The 15030-nt window shown below is 57.5% G+C and overlaps 1 protein-coding gene across 1 annotated transcript in view; it reads left to right on the top strand.

Annotated features, from left to right (window-relative positions):
- Nucleotides 1–14805, top strand: part of KNDC1 (kinase non-catalytic C-lobe domain containing 1) — a 64570-nt gene extending 49765 nt beyond the window's left edge. Inside the window, exons 22-31 of the mRNA XM_040624617.1 lie at nt 2039–2152; nt 2993–3140; nt 3254–3433; nt 4046–4252; nt 4831–4913; nt 5182–5332; nt 10018–10140; nt 10228–10287; nt 11076–11233; nt 12765–14805. Coding sequence (XP_040480551.1) covers nt 2039–2152; nt 2993–3140; nt 3254–3433; nt 4046–4252; nt 4831–4913; nt 5182–5332; nt 10018–10140; nt 10228–10287; nt 11076–11233; nt 12765–12996 — 1456 coding nt within the window. The 3' untranslated portion in view covers nt 12997–14805. The remainder of the gene's footprint in view (nt 1–2038; nt 2153–2992; nt 3141–3253; nt 3434–4045; nt 4253–4830; nt 4914–5181; nt 5333–10017; nt 10141–10227; nt 10288–11075; nt 11234–12764) is intronic.
- The last annotated feature ends 225 nt before the right edge of the window (nt 14806–15030 follow it).

Raw genomic sequence — 15030 nt, 5'->3', positions numbered from 1 at the left:
GAGAGCCGGGGAATGTGGCCATGCACAATTAACAGCCCAGGGGCTTCTAAAATTACACACCAGAGCCTCAGAGACATGCCTAGATCCCAGCCACTTTGCCAGGTCAGAACACCTGGTCATTAATCATCTAGCTCCCCAGGGACACCAGGGAGGTTGGTCTCAGCACGCTCATTGAATTATTTCTGTAGCCACTGTCTCTGGGCATGAGCATGGCAGTCGTTCATCAAACACCCTAACTGATAAACAAGGTGTGCGTGCTCACCCTGCAGCAGGGAGGACCAGTCCCCTCACACCCAGGGTCACAGGGACCCCCAGGACCCCCACCCGACCCCTCCACCCTTGTGCCCACCCTGTCCATTGGCACGGCCACATGTCCCGCGTGGATGGGCCTCTCGTGTCCACCTGGTACGCAGGCACAGGACCTTCTGGCAGGTTCCCTTGACCCGATGGCTTGGCCCATTCCCAGGCATGGGGCACAGCAGCTCAGGGTCGAGTATAGACTACCTTCCCAGGCAGTGGTGGGAGGCCTCACCCAGTCTTGGCTTTGGGAGACCCACAACACACTTGGGAGCCCCCAAGGCCTTCTTTGAGCTGGAAGCTGTGGTGACCCCAGAACTGATGGTCAGGTGTCAGCAGAGAACACGGGACTGTCAGGGAACAAGGGAAGTCCCTAAGAGCAGGGGCCTCCCAGGCCTCCCAGGACAACAGCCTCTTGCCATGCACCCTGAACTCCCACGGTGGGCTGCACCTGGCTGTGCTGGGAGCCTTCCAGCAGCTGGGGCCCGGGTGTACCCTTTGCAAGATGGGCATACCACACACACACCAAGGGCTGGCTGTGTGATCACAGGAGACGTATGTGTGCATGTGTCTGCACGTGTGTGAGTGGAGTGTGTGCGTATGTGCATGGGTGTGTGTGTGCATATGTGTGTCTGGTGTGTGAATGGGTTGTGTTATGTATATGTGTGTGTGGTGTACGTGTGCATGTGTGGGTGTGTGAGTGGGGTGTTTATATATGTGCATGGGTGTGTGTGTGCATGTGAGGGGATGTGCATGTGGGAGTGTGAATGGGGTGTGTGTGCATGGGGGCATGTGCATACGTGCATGGGTGTGTATGTGTTGAGGGCTCTTACATGGTGTGTGTGTGTGTGTGTGTGTGTGTGTGTGTGTACGCGCACAGTACCTCCAACAAGGGGAGGGCCTTCACTCATGATGTGATTTATCCTCGCAGGCTGGGCCTGACCCCAGCCACAGCATCCCCAGCCCACAGGAGCCCCAGGGTAACCAGGGAGCTGGCCGCCCTCATTCTTCAGACACCAGATCTCTGCTCTGAAGCACCTCCCAGTGGCTTCGCCTGGACCCATGCACCTTTCTTGTTTCTGGGACTCAGTCAATGACTTGCATGGTGTCCCCTAACCTGGGGCACCCCTGAGGGTGGGGGATGCTCAGTGAACGGTAAAGACCCTCATTCCCTCAATTACCTGGTTTTGCCCTGAAGAAACTGAGAACTTTGGGGCACAAGTTGCCACTCTCATTTCTAACTCAGTGAGTTCCAGTTCGGGGGCTGGGGTCGCTGCCCGCGCAGTGCAGTTTTCTGGATAGGTTCTAGAAGCAGATAGTGAGGGTGCCTTAAAAATCGATGGTAAAGAAGGTCCTCCCACCAGACATGGTTGGGAGTCCCTAACGCTACCACTACCCCACATGCACCTTTAACCACTTCTCCAAGTGGTTCTCCTGTCCGCCATCCTCCTGGCAAAGGCACGCATGTACACACGCACACACACGGACCTCACGCACCTCTGTGCACTCTTTCACACATTTACCCCAGAACTGCTAACAAAGACTGCGGGCAGCCGGGCCCCCCGCACTTACCTGCAGCACAGGTAAGGTCTGGTGGGAGGAGAGGCCTGCCCGGGCCCCCCGGGGACTGGCTGCTCGGGCATGGGGAGAAACTGCGCGCCAGGAGCTGGCCGTGGGCCGACAGGGCGGCAGGACGCGCTGCAGCCGTGCCTGTGGTCTGACCGCCTCCTCTCCGCCCCAGCGACGCCTTCCTGGAGGGGTACGTACAGCAGTTCCTCTACACCTTCCGGTACTTCTGCACGCCCCAGGACTTCCTGCACTTCCTACTGGACCGCATCAACAGCACCCTGTCCAGGTACGGCCGTGGACCCAGGGACCCACAAGGGGCAACACAGCCACAGGGTGGACCCCGTGGCACCTCATTAGTGACTTCGAAGGGCCAGGGGGTCCCTGTGACTCTGATAAGGATGAGGGCAGAGCCTGGTAGGAGAAGAAAGAGCAAGGATAGGGGACATGGGGCCCCAGAGAAGGAAACCAGCAGTGGCAGGAGGAGAGAGAGGCCAGAGAGAGGCCACAGATGCTAATGGACACAGAGAGGGTGGGGGAAGGCCGAGGGTGGGGGCAGGGGCGGGTAGGAAGACGGGTGAGTGCCAAGCCCGCCAGCTACGGGAGATGGGGGAGGGTCCAGCCAGCCCTCAGCCTTCCTCTGCAGTACACAGGCGGCCAAGGGCTGGGGTCAGTGGAGGAGAGGCTAGATGGACATCATCTGCACTTCTCAAAAGCTAAGTCCCTGGGGGCAGGGACTCACAGGAGAGACCTCCACAGGTGGAGCCAAGCTCCCAGGCCACCTCTTGCGGAGTGCCCGCACCCTGTCTCCCAGACCCCTAGCATCTCGAGCCCTGGCTGCAGCGGGTGACAGGTGCTCCGGGACTGGGCGCCGGGCCAGGGCAGAGGAGAGGCAGCAGGTTGCCGAGCCCCGGGCTCAGCTGTGCAGCTACTGCGTTTGTCTCCCGTCCCTGAGACAGGAGGGTAGGGCTCAAATAGCCCTTAAAGACAGAGCCACGCTCAGACCCCACCGACGCCGCCTTGCTTGGCGGTGTGACCACATGCAACCATCTGCCCAAGGCAGCAGACAGGCCTCACGGGGCCGGCAGAGGTCCCCGCACGGCTTAGGTCTCCTCCCCTCTGCCTGCAGGGCCCACCAGGACCCCAGCTCAACCTTCACCAAGATCTACAAGCGAAGCTTCTGCCTCCTGCAGGCCTGGCTGGAAGACTGCTACGCTGTGGACTTCACTAGGAACACCGGGCTGCTGGGCAGGCTTGAGGACTTCATCTCTTCCAAGGTGAGCACAGGCAGAGCACCTGAGCAGCCCGCGCACCTCCGCGGGCGCGCTCAGGGGGTAAGAGCCGCCAGCCCTGTCTGGGTGGCGAGTGACCGCCCTCTGCATCTGCCCAGATCCTGCCCCTGGACGGCTCCGCAGAGCACCTGCTGGGCCTCCTGGAGGTGGGCACTGACCGGCGGGCCGAGGGCACCTCACGTGGCACAGACCTGGAGGACCCCAAGGAAGCCGAGGAGGACGCCAGACCTCTCAACGCCCTCTGTAAGAGGCTCTCAGAAGACGGCGTCTCCCGGAAGGTGGGGGCCTCTCCCGGGGGGGCCTCCCGGGCCGGCAGTGCAGCCCCCTGAGCCCAGCTCAGAGCACACAGAGCACATGCACACACACGCGCACGCGTGCCTGTGAACACACGGACAGGCACACCCGCCTACACGTACACACGTGCTCCCCATGTTGCCAGTCCCAGGCACCAGCCCTGTGAGGCTGGCACTTCCTGCCCCTCTTCGCCCTGCACAAGGACAGGACAGCAGAGGAGCCCCGGCCAGGTGCTCAGATGACCTAACATTCCTGACCCTCCGGCCGGAGGTCTGGGTGGAAGAAACCATTGTCAGGAAATGGCCTGGGATGGGGGCCGGGTCTGAAGGGACCTGTCTATAATATATGGGGACAGCCCCAAACTTCAGTGGCTCTGTCCATGGGGGACCTGCTGAAATGACCAGGGCAGGTGTCCTTGAGCCAACACGGCCACAGGCGGGCGGGATTTGCTCTGTGGCTCTAGCCGAGCCAGTCTGAAGGTCCCTGGCTGGGAGCCAGCCTGGTCCTCCCCTGCCCCACCCCCACCAGGCTGCCCACCTGGAAGGGACCAGCTGGTACTGACGGCCCCTTTAGCACAGCCTGACCTTGCCCTGCAGAGCTTCCCCTGGAGGCTGTCCCGGGGCAATGGGCTGGCACTGCCGCACCACAAGGGGCGCCAGTACACCATTGCGTCTGCCCTGCCCAAGCCCTGCTTCTTCGAGGACTTCTACGGACCCTATGCCAAGGCCAACGAGAAGGGGCCCTACTTCCTGACCGAGTACAGTACCCACCAGCTCTTCAGCCAGCTGACCCTGCTGCAACAGGTGATGGGGGCCGCGTGGCCAGCAAGCCTGGAGGGCCGCTGGCCCCAGGATGGAGGGCGAGGGCCTGCACACAGCTCACCTGCAGGGGCGTCCCGGGGAGGGACGCTCTGGTGCTCAAATGTTTGCTGGAGGGACACGTGGAGGGCAGTGAATGGGGCCAGATGCACAGGCAGGGGGCGGGTGGGGACGGCGCTCCAGAAGCTCCAGAACCGCTCTGGCAGCACACAGACCACTCCCACTGGCGACCTGCTCCTGCGTTCCTGACACTCCCACCTCGCAAGCACTAGAGGGCGCCCTGCGGGCCTCCTCCCTCCTGGGGCCTCCGCTGCCACCCTGATCCCCACCCCCAGGTGTCCCTTTTCCAGGCATCCCACCCTGAGACACACACACACACACACACCACACACCGCCGCCATCCTGGGCCCTGTGTCACTCGGCAGGCGACAGTGGTGATGGTGACCGCAGTGACCCTACCTGCCATCACCGTGGCTCAGCAGATGGGGAATCCCCCAGAGATGCTGCCTTGCCCACCAGGCCCCTGGGAGAGGCCTGAACATCTGTGTCCTTATCTCTGACAGGAATTATTCCAGAAGTGCCATCCCGTCCACTTCTTAAACTCACGGGCCCTGGGCGTCATGGACAAAAGTGTGGCCATCCCCAAGTGAGTGTTCACCTGTGGGGTGTCACCCCAGAGTCCTTGGACAGATGGCTGGTGGCAGGGTCTTCCGGGCTTCATCTGAGTGTCTCGTGGACACTCGCGGCCAAAGGGAGACACGGGTGTCATGAACGGCCTCGGAGTCAAGCCCTCCCCTCTCGGCAGAGCCCATCCTGCCCCCCCCCCGTGGATCTGGAGAGCCCCCTGCAGCCCCAGGGCTGGACAAGGCCACCTCCACAGTCCTCGCTGTGATGTGCACCTGTGTCTCTTCCAGAGCCAGCTCCTCCGAGTCTCTGTCCGCAAAAACCTGCAGCTTATTTCTGCCCAATTACGTGCAGGACAAGTACCTATTACAGCTTTTGAGAAGTGCAGATGATGTCAGCACCTGGGTGGCAGCTGAAATTGTGACCAGCCACACCTCCAAGGTTGGTGCCTCCAGCCCCCATCTCAGAGAATGGTTTGGGGTAGAACTGCACGGGCACATGGTGCCTCCTGTGGAACCCCCAGTCGAACGTTCTTCAAGTGCAGGGAATCCATAGACTCAACCCAAGGCAAAAGGTAAATGTAGTGTCACAGCTTTTGTTAATGGTGACATCAGACACCATCCAGCTCTCCAATGTGCGCCACACTCTGATACATGCACAGTCTTACAGAAACACACCCCTTGACACACATACCCCCTCACACTCACACACTCCATCTCACATATTCCCTCACACACATACCTCCTCACACTCACACACTTCCTCACACACATACCCTTCTTACACTCCCTCTCACACTCACTCCCTCACATACCCTCCTCACACACACTCCCTCACACACATACCTCCTCACACTCACATTCCCTCTCACGCACTTCCTCACACTCCCTCTCACACTCACACATTCCCTCACACACACTCCTCACAAGTACCCCCTCTCACACACACATTCCCCCTCACATATATACACGCACACACATACACACTCACAGACACTTCCTCACACACATACCCTCTTCACACACACACTCCCTCTCACACATACCCCCTCACACACACACTCCCTCACATTCCCTCTCACACACTCCCTCACACACATACTCCTTGGTCTCACACACTCTCTTACACTCACATACTCCCTCTCATACACTACCTCACACACATACCCTCCTCATTCACACACTCCTTCACACTCATACATACTCCCTCACACACATACACACTCCCTCAGACACATGCCCTCTCACACTCCCTCACATATATACCTTCTCACACACACATTCCCTCACACACATACCCTCCTCACACACACACTCCCTCTCACACATACCCCCTCACACTCACACACACTCCCTCACATTCCCTCTCACACACTCCCTCACACACATACCCTCCTTGGTCTCACACACTCTCTTACACTCACATACTCCCTCTCATACACTCCCTCACACACATACCCTCCTCATTCACACACTCCTTCACACTCATACATACTCCCTCACACACGTACACACTCCCTCAGACACATGCCCTCTCACACACACATACCCTCTCACATTCACACATACATACTGACGCTCACACTCCCTCTCACGCACATACCCCCTCACATTCACACACCTAACCCTAACCCTAACCACACACACACTCACACATATACCCCCTCACACTCACACACATATCCCCTCACATTCACACACATGCTCCCTCCCACACACACACACTGTTGCTTTCACATACATAATCTCTCTGACACAGAAACCCTCCTAAATAGCCCTGTTGCCCACATAGATCTTCTCACAAATTCCCTGACACACAGTCCCTATCACACACACACCCTCTCTCTCCCACACTCACACCATCCTGCTCACACACAGCCCCTCACACACTCTCACGCTCATGCTCAGGGTTCAGTCAGAGTGCGCTCCCTGGGGGCTCACTCCACACTCCTGCCTGAGCCAGGTCCCAGGGCTGGGAATTGTGACTCCCAACTGTCCCACTAACCTGAACTCTCCAAGACTGGGAACAACTTAGTCACTGTCACATCCCCTACAGGCAGTACAGTGTGTGTTCTCAGCCATTCTGTGGAATAAATGAAACACAGGTCAGCGGTCCACTCAGGGTCAAGCTTTTGCTGTTTTGGGGCCTCTTCTATGTCCTTTGGGCCTTGGCCTGGACTGCAGGTATCTCAGCCTGAACTTATCTACCTGCTTCAGGCAGGGTATTGGGCAGCCCAAGAGGGACAGTCACCTGCCTCAAAGTCAGCGCCTCCCTCCAGGTTGCCACCCACTCAGGAGTGTTGGGGGAGGACAGAGACCCCCAGTCCCTAGCACATCTGCCCCTCCACCCGTCAAAACCCTATTGCCAAGGCCTCCAGTTTCTTACTATCTGAGGCCAGCAGTGGGACGGAGCATCACCGGAGTCCTGCTCACATGATGCGGCTGCACTGGCACGTAGAGGAATGACAGTCGGGACCACTGGGGCTCCTCCTGTGTAACACAGCCCCTTCCCATGGGGAACACCCACCACTCCATGGGCAGCAGCTCCCTTAAAGCAAACTCTGGCCCAAATAATAGGTCTCCTCAACCATAGTCCCCACTCCTGCTGCCCCTGGGCAGAGCATCACAGGGGGAACTCAGGGGTGTGGGGGACACCATTGGTCTGCCCCAGCTGCCCCAGAGCCCACAGAAGCCACCACTTCCTCATCAGACAGCAAAGTGAAGGTAAGTCTATTCCAGCATTAACAGCCGCTGCAATTTGTTTTTCTTTTCCTAATGTTTCTTCGTGTTTCCGCTCACCCCAAACTCATAGGGCCACCCAAAGCCCATTAACATATGCAGAGTTTTCTACTTTTTCCTTCTTGGGGGAGAATTTTCAAGCTTTAGGGGTTTGTTAGTCAACAGACTGACCTGTCTTCATTCCTGCCAGGATTCAGGAACAGGGAGCCTGGGCTCTACCCACTTTGTTCTAATCTACAACATTACAAATATCATGAGAGAAATCAAAATGTAGCTTCCCTAAATCAGGGTCTTCAAAGAGGGTTTGCGTGGCTGGGCTTCCCAAAGACTTCCAAGGAGAACTGACCAAGGACAATCAACAGTCACTTCGCGGACCTCAGCTTCCCAGGAGTATTCGTACACCTGAGCCCAGAGGGAGGACAGGCCCCCTCCCTGCCTGAGAGAGAAGGTGGGCTCTGTGTCCTGCATCTGAGGTGCCCTGCCCAGCGGGTCAGCACAGAGAGGCATGACACATTTACAGGCCTGTGTGGTCAGCACAGTGGAGCAGAATAACACACCCCGTTGTTGGCACCCAGCTTGGAAGGGCAGGAAGGACTCATGGTGTCACGGGGGCAGAATTTCCATTGTCATGAAAGGGCTCCCGCATCCCTGTAAGCAAATAAGCAATACTCACCGCATACAGGAACCAACGGGAGAAAGAGCCTGGTGGTCTCACCAGGAGTCGTGTTTCCAGTGAAACGGCACGTGGACCTCGGGCAGAGGTGTTTGTCACATTCCGACGGTATGTTTCACGTATTGTGCGTTGCTTACTGTAATGTCAGAACAATCCAGAAGACTGACTTACATTTGTAAACTGGGGTCAAGAAAATGGCTAAAATTTAAATTTTGAGCCAGAGAATACAATGGGACAGTCATTAAATGTCCTTGGTGGTAACCCTGCATTCCATGCAGATGACACCCTGTCGGGGCACAGAATGGAAAGACAAGGCGAAGAAGAAAAGAAATAGTGTGAAGTTTGTCACCTTAAAGAAAAGCTTGTCAATGTTTTTTTTAGATGAATAATGGTGGATTTGAAGGCAAAACTGGATTTCAATTTATCAGATAGTCTTACAAGTGATAGAACATAGCAGCTGAAAGAAAGAAGCAGCCCAGATGTCCATCCACGGACAAATGGATGAACAAAATGCCGTCTGTCTGTACTATCGAATATTATTCGCCCTAAAAAGGAAGGACGTCCTGATACAGGCTACAGCGTGGATGAACCTAAAGGACGTTACGCTCAGGGGAATAAGCCAGTCACAGAAAGACAAATACGGCGTGATTCCGCTCTAGGAGGTCCCCGGAGTGGCTGCAGTCACACGGCCAGAGAGTAGAAGGCTGGGCGCCAGGGGCTGGGGACAAGGGATGCGGAGCAGGGGTTTCAGTTTCACGAAACAAAGAGTTCTAAGCTGTGACACAACCAGGGGAGTGTAGTTAACACTACTGAGCTTTATTAAAAATGGTTCAAGAGTAGATTTTATATTACGCATTTTTTAACCACACTTTTTTTAAAAACAAAAATGTGATGGAACAGTTTTATCTGAAAGTGTTGGAAAGTATATTTTGCATCTATTTAAATATATGAAGAAAAAATTGGGATGTCAACTTAAAACGTATAAGTGAGTAAATGTTTTTCAAGACCCTTTAAGAGGCACCCAAGCCGCACACCTGGGGGGCCGCCACGCTGAGTGAGCGCCATCTTCGTGACACTCGATGGCGTCGGAGTCGCGCACACAAGGGCAAGCCCAGTGCAGAGGCATGTGGTTGGGACCCACAGGCACTGTCCCCTCCTGAAGGGTGGCCCCGGCCCTGGTGACAGTTCACAGGGTGAGGCAACTGGCTGGCTAAGCACAGAGGGAGCGGTGGGACCCGTGGCACCAGACCCACCCCACCCCCAGCCCCGTCAGGCTCTGAAACCGGTCCCACGGTGCACTCCGGTGGAAAATGAGAAGCTGCCTGTTTGTTCCCTGTCTGGCACTAGATGCATCCGCTCCCTCTTCCCCAGCTGGGGGCGCCCTTCTGGTCCTGAAGCTGTGCCCCCCCCTTCCCCATTTGTCCCACTCCTAGAGCAGAGTTTTGTCTTGGGAGTGATTTTACTTTTGAAGAGTGAGGTTGACTTCACATCTTTATACTTACGGGGCACTTGCCTTTCTGTTCTGTGTTTTCAAGTCACGCCTGTCCTCCTGCCCCCTCACGGCCACCCTTCTGAGACCTGAGCCCGCTTGCCCACCTGCTTCACACCCTCGCTGCCCGTGTGCCTGTCACCGGGTTACTCTGACGGGCCCCAGAGGCTCTCTACCAACTTGTCTTTAATCGGAGGACCTTGAGTATGGCCTTCTCTGCTTTCAGTTGCAGGTGAATTTGCTGTCCAAATTTTTGCTGATTGCGAAATCCTGCTATGAGCAAAGGAACTTTGCGACAGCCATGCAGATCCTGGGAGGCCTGGAGCACCTTGCCGTGAGGCAATCCCCTGTGAGTCACCCCGGAGAGCCACTGGCCACGAGCGGGCATGTGGGCACCAGCGTGGCCGCTGGGGGTTCACCTGTGCTTTTCTTTTAGGCCTGGAGAATTTTACCCGCGAAGATAGCAGAGGTCATGGAAGAGCTGAAAGCCGTGGAGGTACTGGTCCTGCGTGAGCTTCTGGCGGCTCGTGTCCACTCGGGGCTTCCCCCACAGACGCACTCTGCACACCTCCGAGGGGCTCACCAGGCAGAGCCTGCATCACGGCCCCCAGACCATGCAGCACCCCCCACCCTCCCGCCCTGAGCTAGACCAGTCTTGCCCATCTCCCCACCCGAGGGGCAAAGACCGCGGGGCCGGTGCACAGGGTACAGGTGCCCAGAGGACCAGACTGAGCTTAGCTGACCCGCTGGCCTCCTTGCTTCTCTCAAAGTGCAGAGGCAGCCTCATGAGATCATAAACGAGGAAACACTGGGAGGCTGGCATTTCCCCAGATGAGGTCTCAGGAGCAGACTGCAGCAGAGGCCTGGCAGCTCCCGCCACAAACACAGCTCTCCCTGGGGGGACCAGAAACAGGTTTCTGACACTAGAAACAGGTCCCTGAAGCCCGGCAGCCTGGGTCTTGGCCTCCTTGGGGCAGCTGGGTCACCCAGCTTTTTTCCGGAGCCCAGAAAGAGTAAGTTAGGAAACAAGTTTGCCATTTCTGGTGGCGGGAAGTGTCCAGCTTTCCGATGGGTGTCCGTGTTCCGTGGTGTCTGCAAGCTTCAGACGTCCAGACTTTCCGCCCGGATCCAGTCATCCCAGGCATAGTGTGGGTTGGATGTAAATCAGTGCTGTGTAGCCTCCTTGCAGGGGGAATACTAGAACCAACCCGGACTGGCAGCTGAGCATGCTGGACTGACCTCTCACCCATCTCCCCCTGCCCACACCCCTGGCTGGGCCCCCAGGTCTTCCTGAAGAGCGACAGCCTGTGTCTGATGGAAGGCCGGCGCTTCCGGGCCCAGCCCACGCTGCCCTCAGCCCGCCTCCTGGCCATGCACATCCAGCAGCTGGAGACCGGGGGCTTCACCATGACCAACGGCGCCCACAGGTGGAGCAAGCTCAGGTGAAGGGGCTGTGCTCCCAACGACCCCGTGGTCCCTCGCCCTAGCGCTATCGGCACAGCACCCGTGGCCAGTCCTCAGCCTGGTCCGGTGGTGCCGTGGTTCCCTGCCCAGCACCCCTGGGGGCCCAACATACCTGGGAGGTGCAGACTGGGAGCTGCTTGTGAAAACCACCTTGGTGACCCCGGACAAAGAGGGCCATGCTCATCTCTGCCTTGGAAGCCGCAAGCAAGCCAGTAGAAGCCCTGCCTCCAGCTCCTCTCCTGGGGGCTCCAGGCCTCATCGGAGATGCCCCCCATATCTCACAGGCCAGGGCCAGCCCTTCTCCAGAGGCCTGCACCCCCATAGACTTGGAGCCACCTGTTCTCCTTCCACCCCTCTGCATCACCCACACGTGCAGACGGGTGAGGCTGGTCAGCCCAAGGTCCAGCTGCACACCCCTTAGGGTCAAGGGCAGACCTCAGCAGGCACGGCCCAGGAGACCCGGAGCCCAGCGGCTCCAACCTCGTTTTGGTGACCAGCTTCAAAAGCTATTTAGGAAGCACCACAGCACACGCTGGTCCGTGTCAGCAAAATGGAAACTAACAATTAGAGGGAAGGCCACAGTCCAGAAGGAGCGTGGGCAGAGGTCCAACGATGACTCTTCTTCACTCTGTCTTAGGTCTGGGTGTATATGCCTGTTTGTCTTTTATTTATTTATTTGAGGGAGAGAGAGATGGGCGGCGGGGAGGCGCAGAGGGAGAGGGAGAATCCCAAACAGGCTTCACTCCCAACGCAGAGCCACACAGGGGGCTCGATCTCAGGACCTGGAGATCATGACCTGAGCTGAAATCAGGAGTCGGACACATAACCGACTGAGCCACCCAGGCACCCCGCATGTTTGTTTGTTAATGACCAAAGTGTCAGGATGAGAATATCTGTCTGTGAAGCCCACGGCCTCCCCCAGGCAGAATTACTGACTTCTGCTTCGTGGTCCCAGTTTTCTTGGATGACCCCCAAGGGTGTGCTGGTCACAGTCCAACTTCCAGCTCTCCGGGGAAGCGAGCCCCGGTCCACAGCACAGGCCGATGCCCCGGGTGTAAATACTTCCGTGATGGTGGCTCCTGAGCCGCCATCATGATGTCCCTGAACACAGAGCTGGGGAGAAACATGGGCCCATGACCCCTGGATACACCCTTAAGTGACCCTGTATCTATCTACCTCCTCGGTGGGCCCTCAGGGGCTGACCCCGGGGTGTGGTCACGTTGGAGCCCTTAGCACCCATCAGGCCCAACACAGATTTTCAGTACATGTTTATGGACTGAAGGGTGGCTGGATGGACCAACGGACAGAGGGATGAACAGAGGGATGGATGGAGTGCGGGTGGGCAGACAGGCCTGAGTACTGAAATGAGGTTGGGCCTGGTGAATGAATACAGAAAACTCACCCCAGAGCTTGTACTGGAAGAGGTTTGGTTTAGATACTTCCCGGGACAAGGTGGGAATTCACAAGCACGGGCTTGAGCAAACTAACAGTTCGCTTCTCCCAACGCAGAAACATAGCCAAGGTGGTGAGCCAGGTGCACGCGTTCCAGGAGAACCCCTACACGTTCGCCCCCGACCCCAAGCTGCAGTCCTACCTCAAGCAAAGAATCGCACGCTTCAGCGGGGCTGACATTTCCGTTTTAGCAGCAGACAACAGGGCCTCCTTCCACCAGATCACCAGCGAAAAACACTCCCGGAAGATCCAGGACAAGTTACGGAGAATGAAGGCCACGTTTCAGTAATGGGGATGGCGGGTCTGGCGTGGATTCCAAAGTGAGGACAGACCTGGAAAGAAAGGAGGCACCCGCTTGCTGTCCCAGGCCCAGAAGGTCCCCGCACACAGCACCTGCTGCTCTAGACTAGGGAGCCCGACAGCACAGCGTAGGAGCCGGGGCTCGGCCTGGGCGGCGGGGGGCATGCCCGGGGGGCACTGGGAGGCAGAGGCTCAAGGGCCTGGCTGAGCCGGAGAGGACGGGCTCCAGTGGAGGTCGGGGTGTTTCTGCTAGTGTAAAACTATATTTAAAAATTAAAACAGAAATAGAATAAATGAACTCCCCAGGAGCCACATACCTATTTACACTTCTTAGAGATAAACCGCTCTCACCCAAGTCCCCAGGGATCCCGCCCCCCAAAACCCCACACCCACCCACCCTGACTCAGACCAGTGTTTTCATAAGTCTGCTTATGTCTGCCCAGCAACCAAGGACCAAAATGACCTCTGACCCCCATGCCAACCACAGGTTCCAGGGGTTTCCAAAACCTTCCCCTGGAGCCCTAAGGCTTCTCAGTGGCCCAGGCCCCAACCTGGGTCCACATTCCCATGCCCACACCTCCTCCCTTCCACCCAGACCTCCCCCTCACCTCAACTTCCCCACCCCACCCCCCTGGACTTCCCCCTACACTCTCTCAGACCTCTCCTCACACCCCAGACTTTCCCTCCACACACCCCACATCCCCTGACCCCTCCTTCCAGACCCCCCTCTAGGGCCCAGCTCAGCTCACCCCCATTCCAGCCCACATGGGCGTGCCTGACTCTTGCAGCCATGCCCCAGCAGGCCTGATGGGGTCTCCGTCCTGGCCCAGCCTCCTGCTGGTGAGCACCTCACAGCACCACACCGGCAGCCCCCCAGGTGCCCGTGGCCCCGTGTGCCCTCCACCCTTGCCAACCCCCACCACTTAGAACAGCTCCCGGTGTGGCCTGCAAGGCTCTGCTTCCTAGCAAAGCACACAGGACACAAACAGCAGCTCCAGAGCAGACTCAAGGCCTCAGGGGCGCTGAGAGCATCCCCCAGTCCCACCTGGTGGCCCGGCGGCCTCAGGCCGGGGCCCGCGGCCGTCCGCCTTCAGCAGCCATGCATGCGCTGCCCACGCCTACGCCCAGGCTCCCGCCGCTTGCCTTCCCAGCGCTTTGCCAGAGCGGAGGAGATGACCTGTGCTGCCTGGATGGTACCCAGCTCTTCCCCGGGGCTCTGTTTCCACACAGCGAGGGCTGGGCGTTTGCTCAGCAGGTGGAAGACACCCTCGGCCAGATGTACAGGGACCAGGAAGGTGCGGTCGCATCCCTCACGACAGGGAGCTCAGACCCGGGCACCGTCCTGGGCACCACCGTCCTCACGTTGCAAATCGCTGGGAGACCCGAGGTTGTTCTCTTGCTTCCAGAATCGGTGATTCTTTAGAACAAGCAGCTAGTAGTATTTCTGGGAAAACTGTTACTTGTGATAAAATGCTGAGCCTCTCACGTGAAGATGTGTTTCCCACATAAATGCATCTAAGACGTCTAGAATAGAAGAGGGACCCGGTGCTTCCCGCCATGCGGCTGCGGGGGCTCGGCTTCCGTACGAGGGTTACGTTCTACTAAGCAACACGCGCGTTCTCAGAGCCTGACTTTAACAAACGTAGTGTCACAGAGCCTGAGACTGAGTTCGTGTCTGGAGCAGATAAACATTCCAATCGTAACGATTTATTCACGGGGAAGTGACTGGGCTTTCAGCTTACGCACGACTCTGCATGTCGCCCGAATGTCACTGGCACAGATTTCTAAATAAAATCATTTCTACCACAACGGCTTCCATAGACTTTATTTTGTTTGTCTCCAAAGTGACACTTGCTTTGGGGGTCAGGGTAGGCTCCTTCGTGACCAAAGACATCTCCGGGGTTGCTCATGAAGGCATGAGGGGACAGGAAGTCCTAGCCTCAGCCGTGTCCTTGGGTGGCACGGACAAAGGCCAGGTCTGCCGATTTGCTAATTCAGGGCCCACCAGTACCAAACCCCGTAA

Source organism: Ursus maritimus, unplaced genomic scaffold (genome assembly GCF_017311325.1).
Source record: "Ursus maritimus isolate PB19 unplaced genomic scaffold, ASM1731132v1 scaffold_7, whole genome shotgun sequence".
Taxonomy (NCBI): Eukaryota; Metazoa; Chordata; class Mammalia; order Carnivora; family Ursidae; genus Ursus; species Ursus maritimus.
The sequence above is the reverse complement of the archived record's forward strand: the minus strand, read 5'-3'. Positions and strand labels throughout refer to the sequence as shown.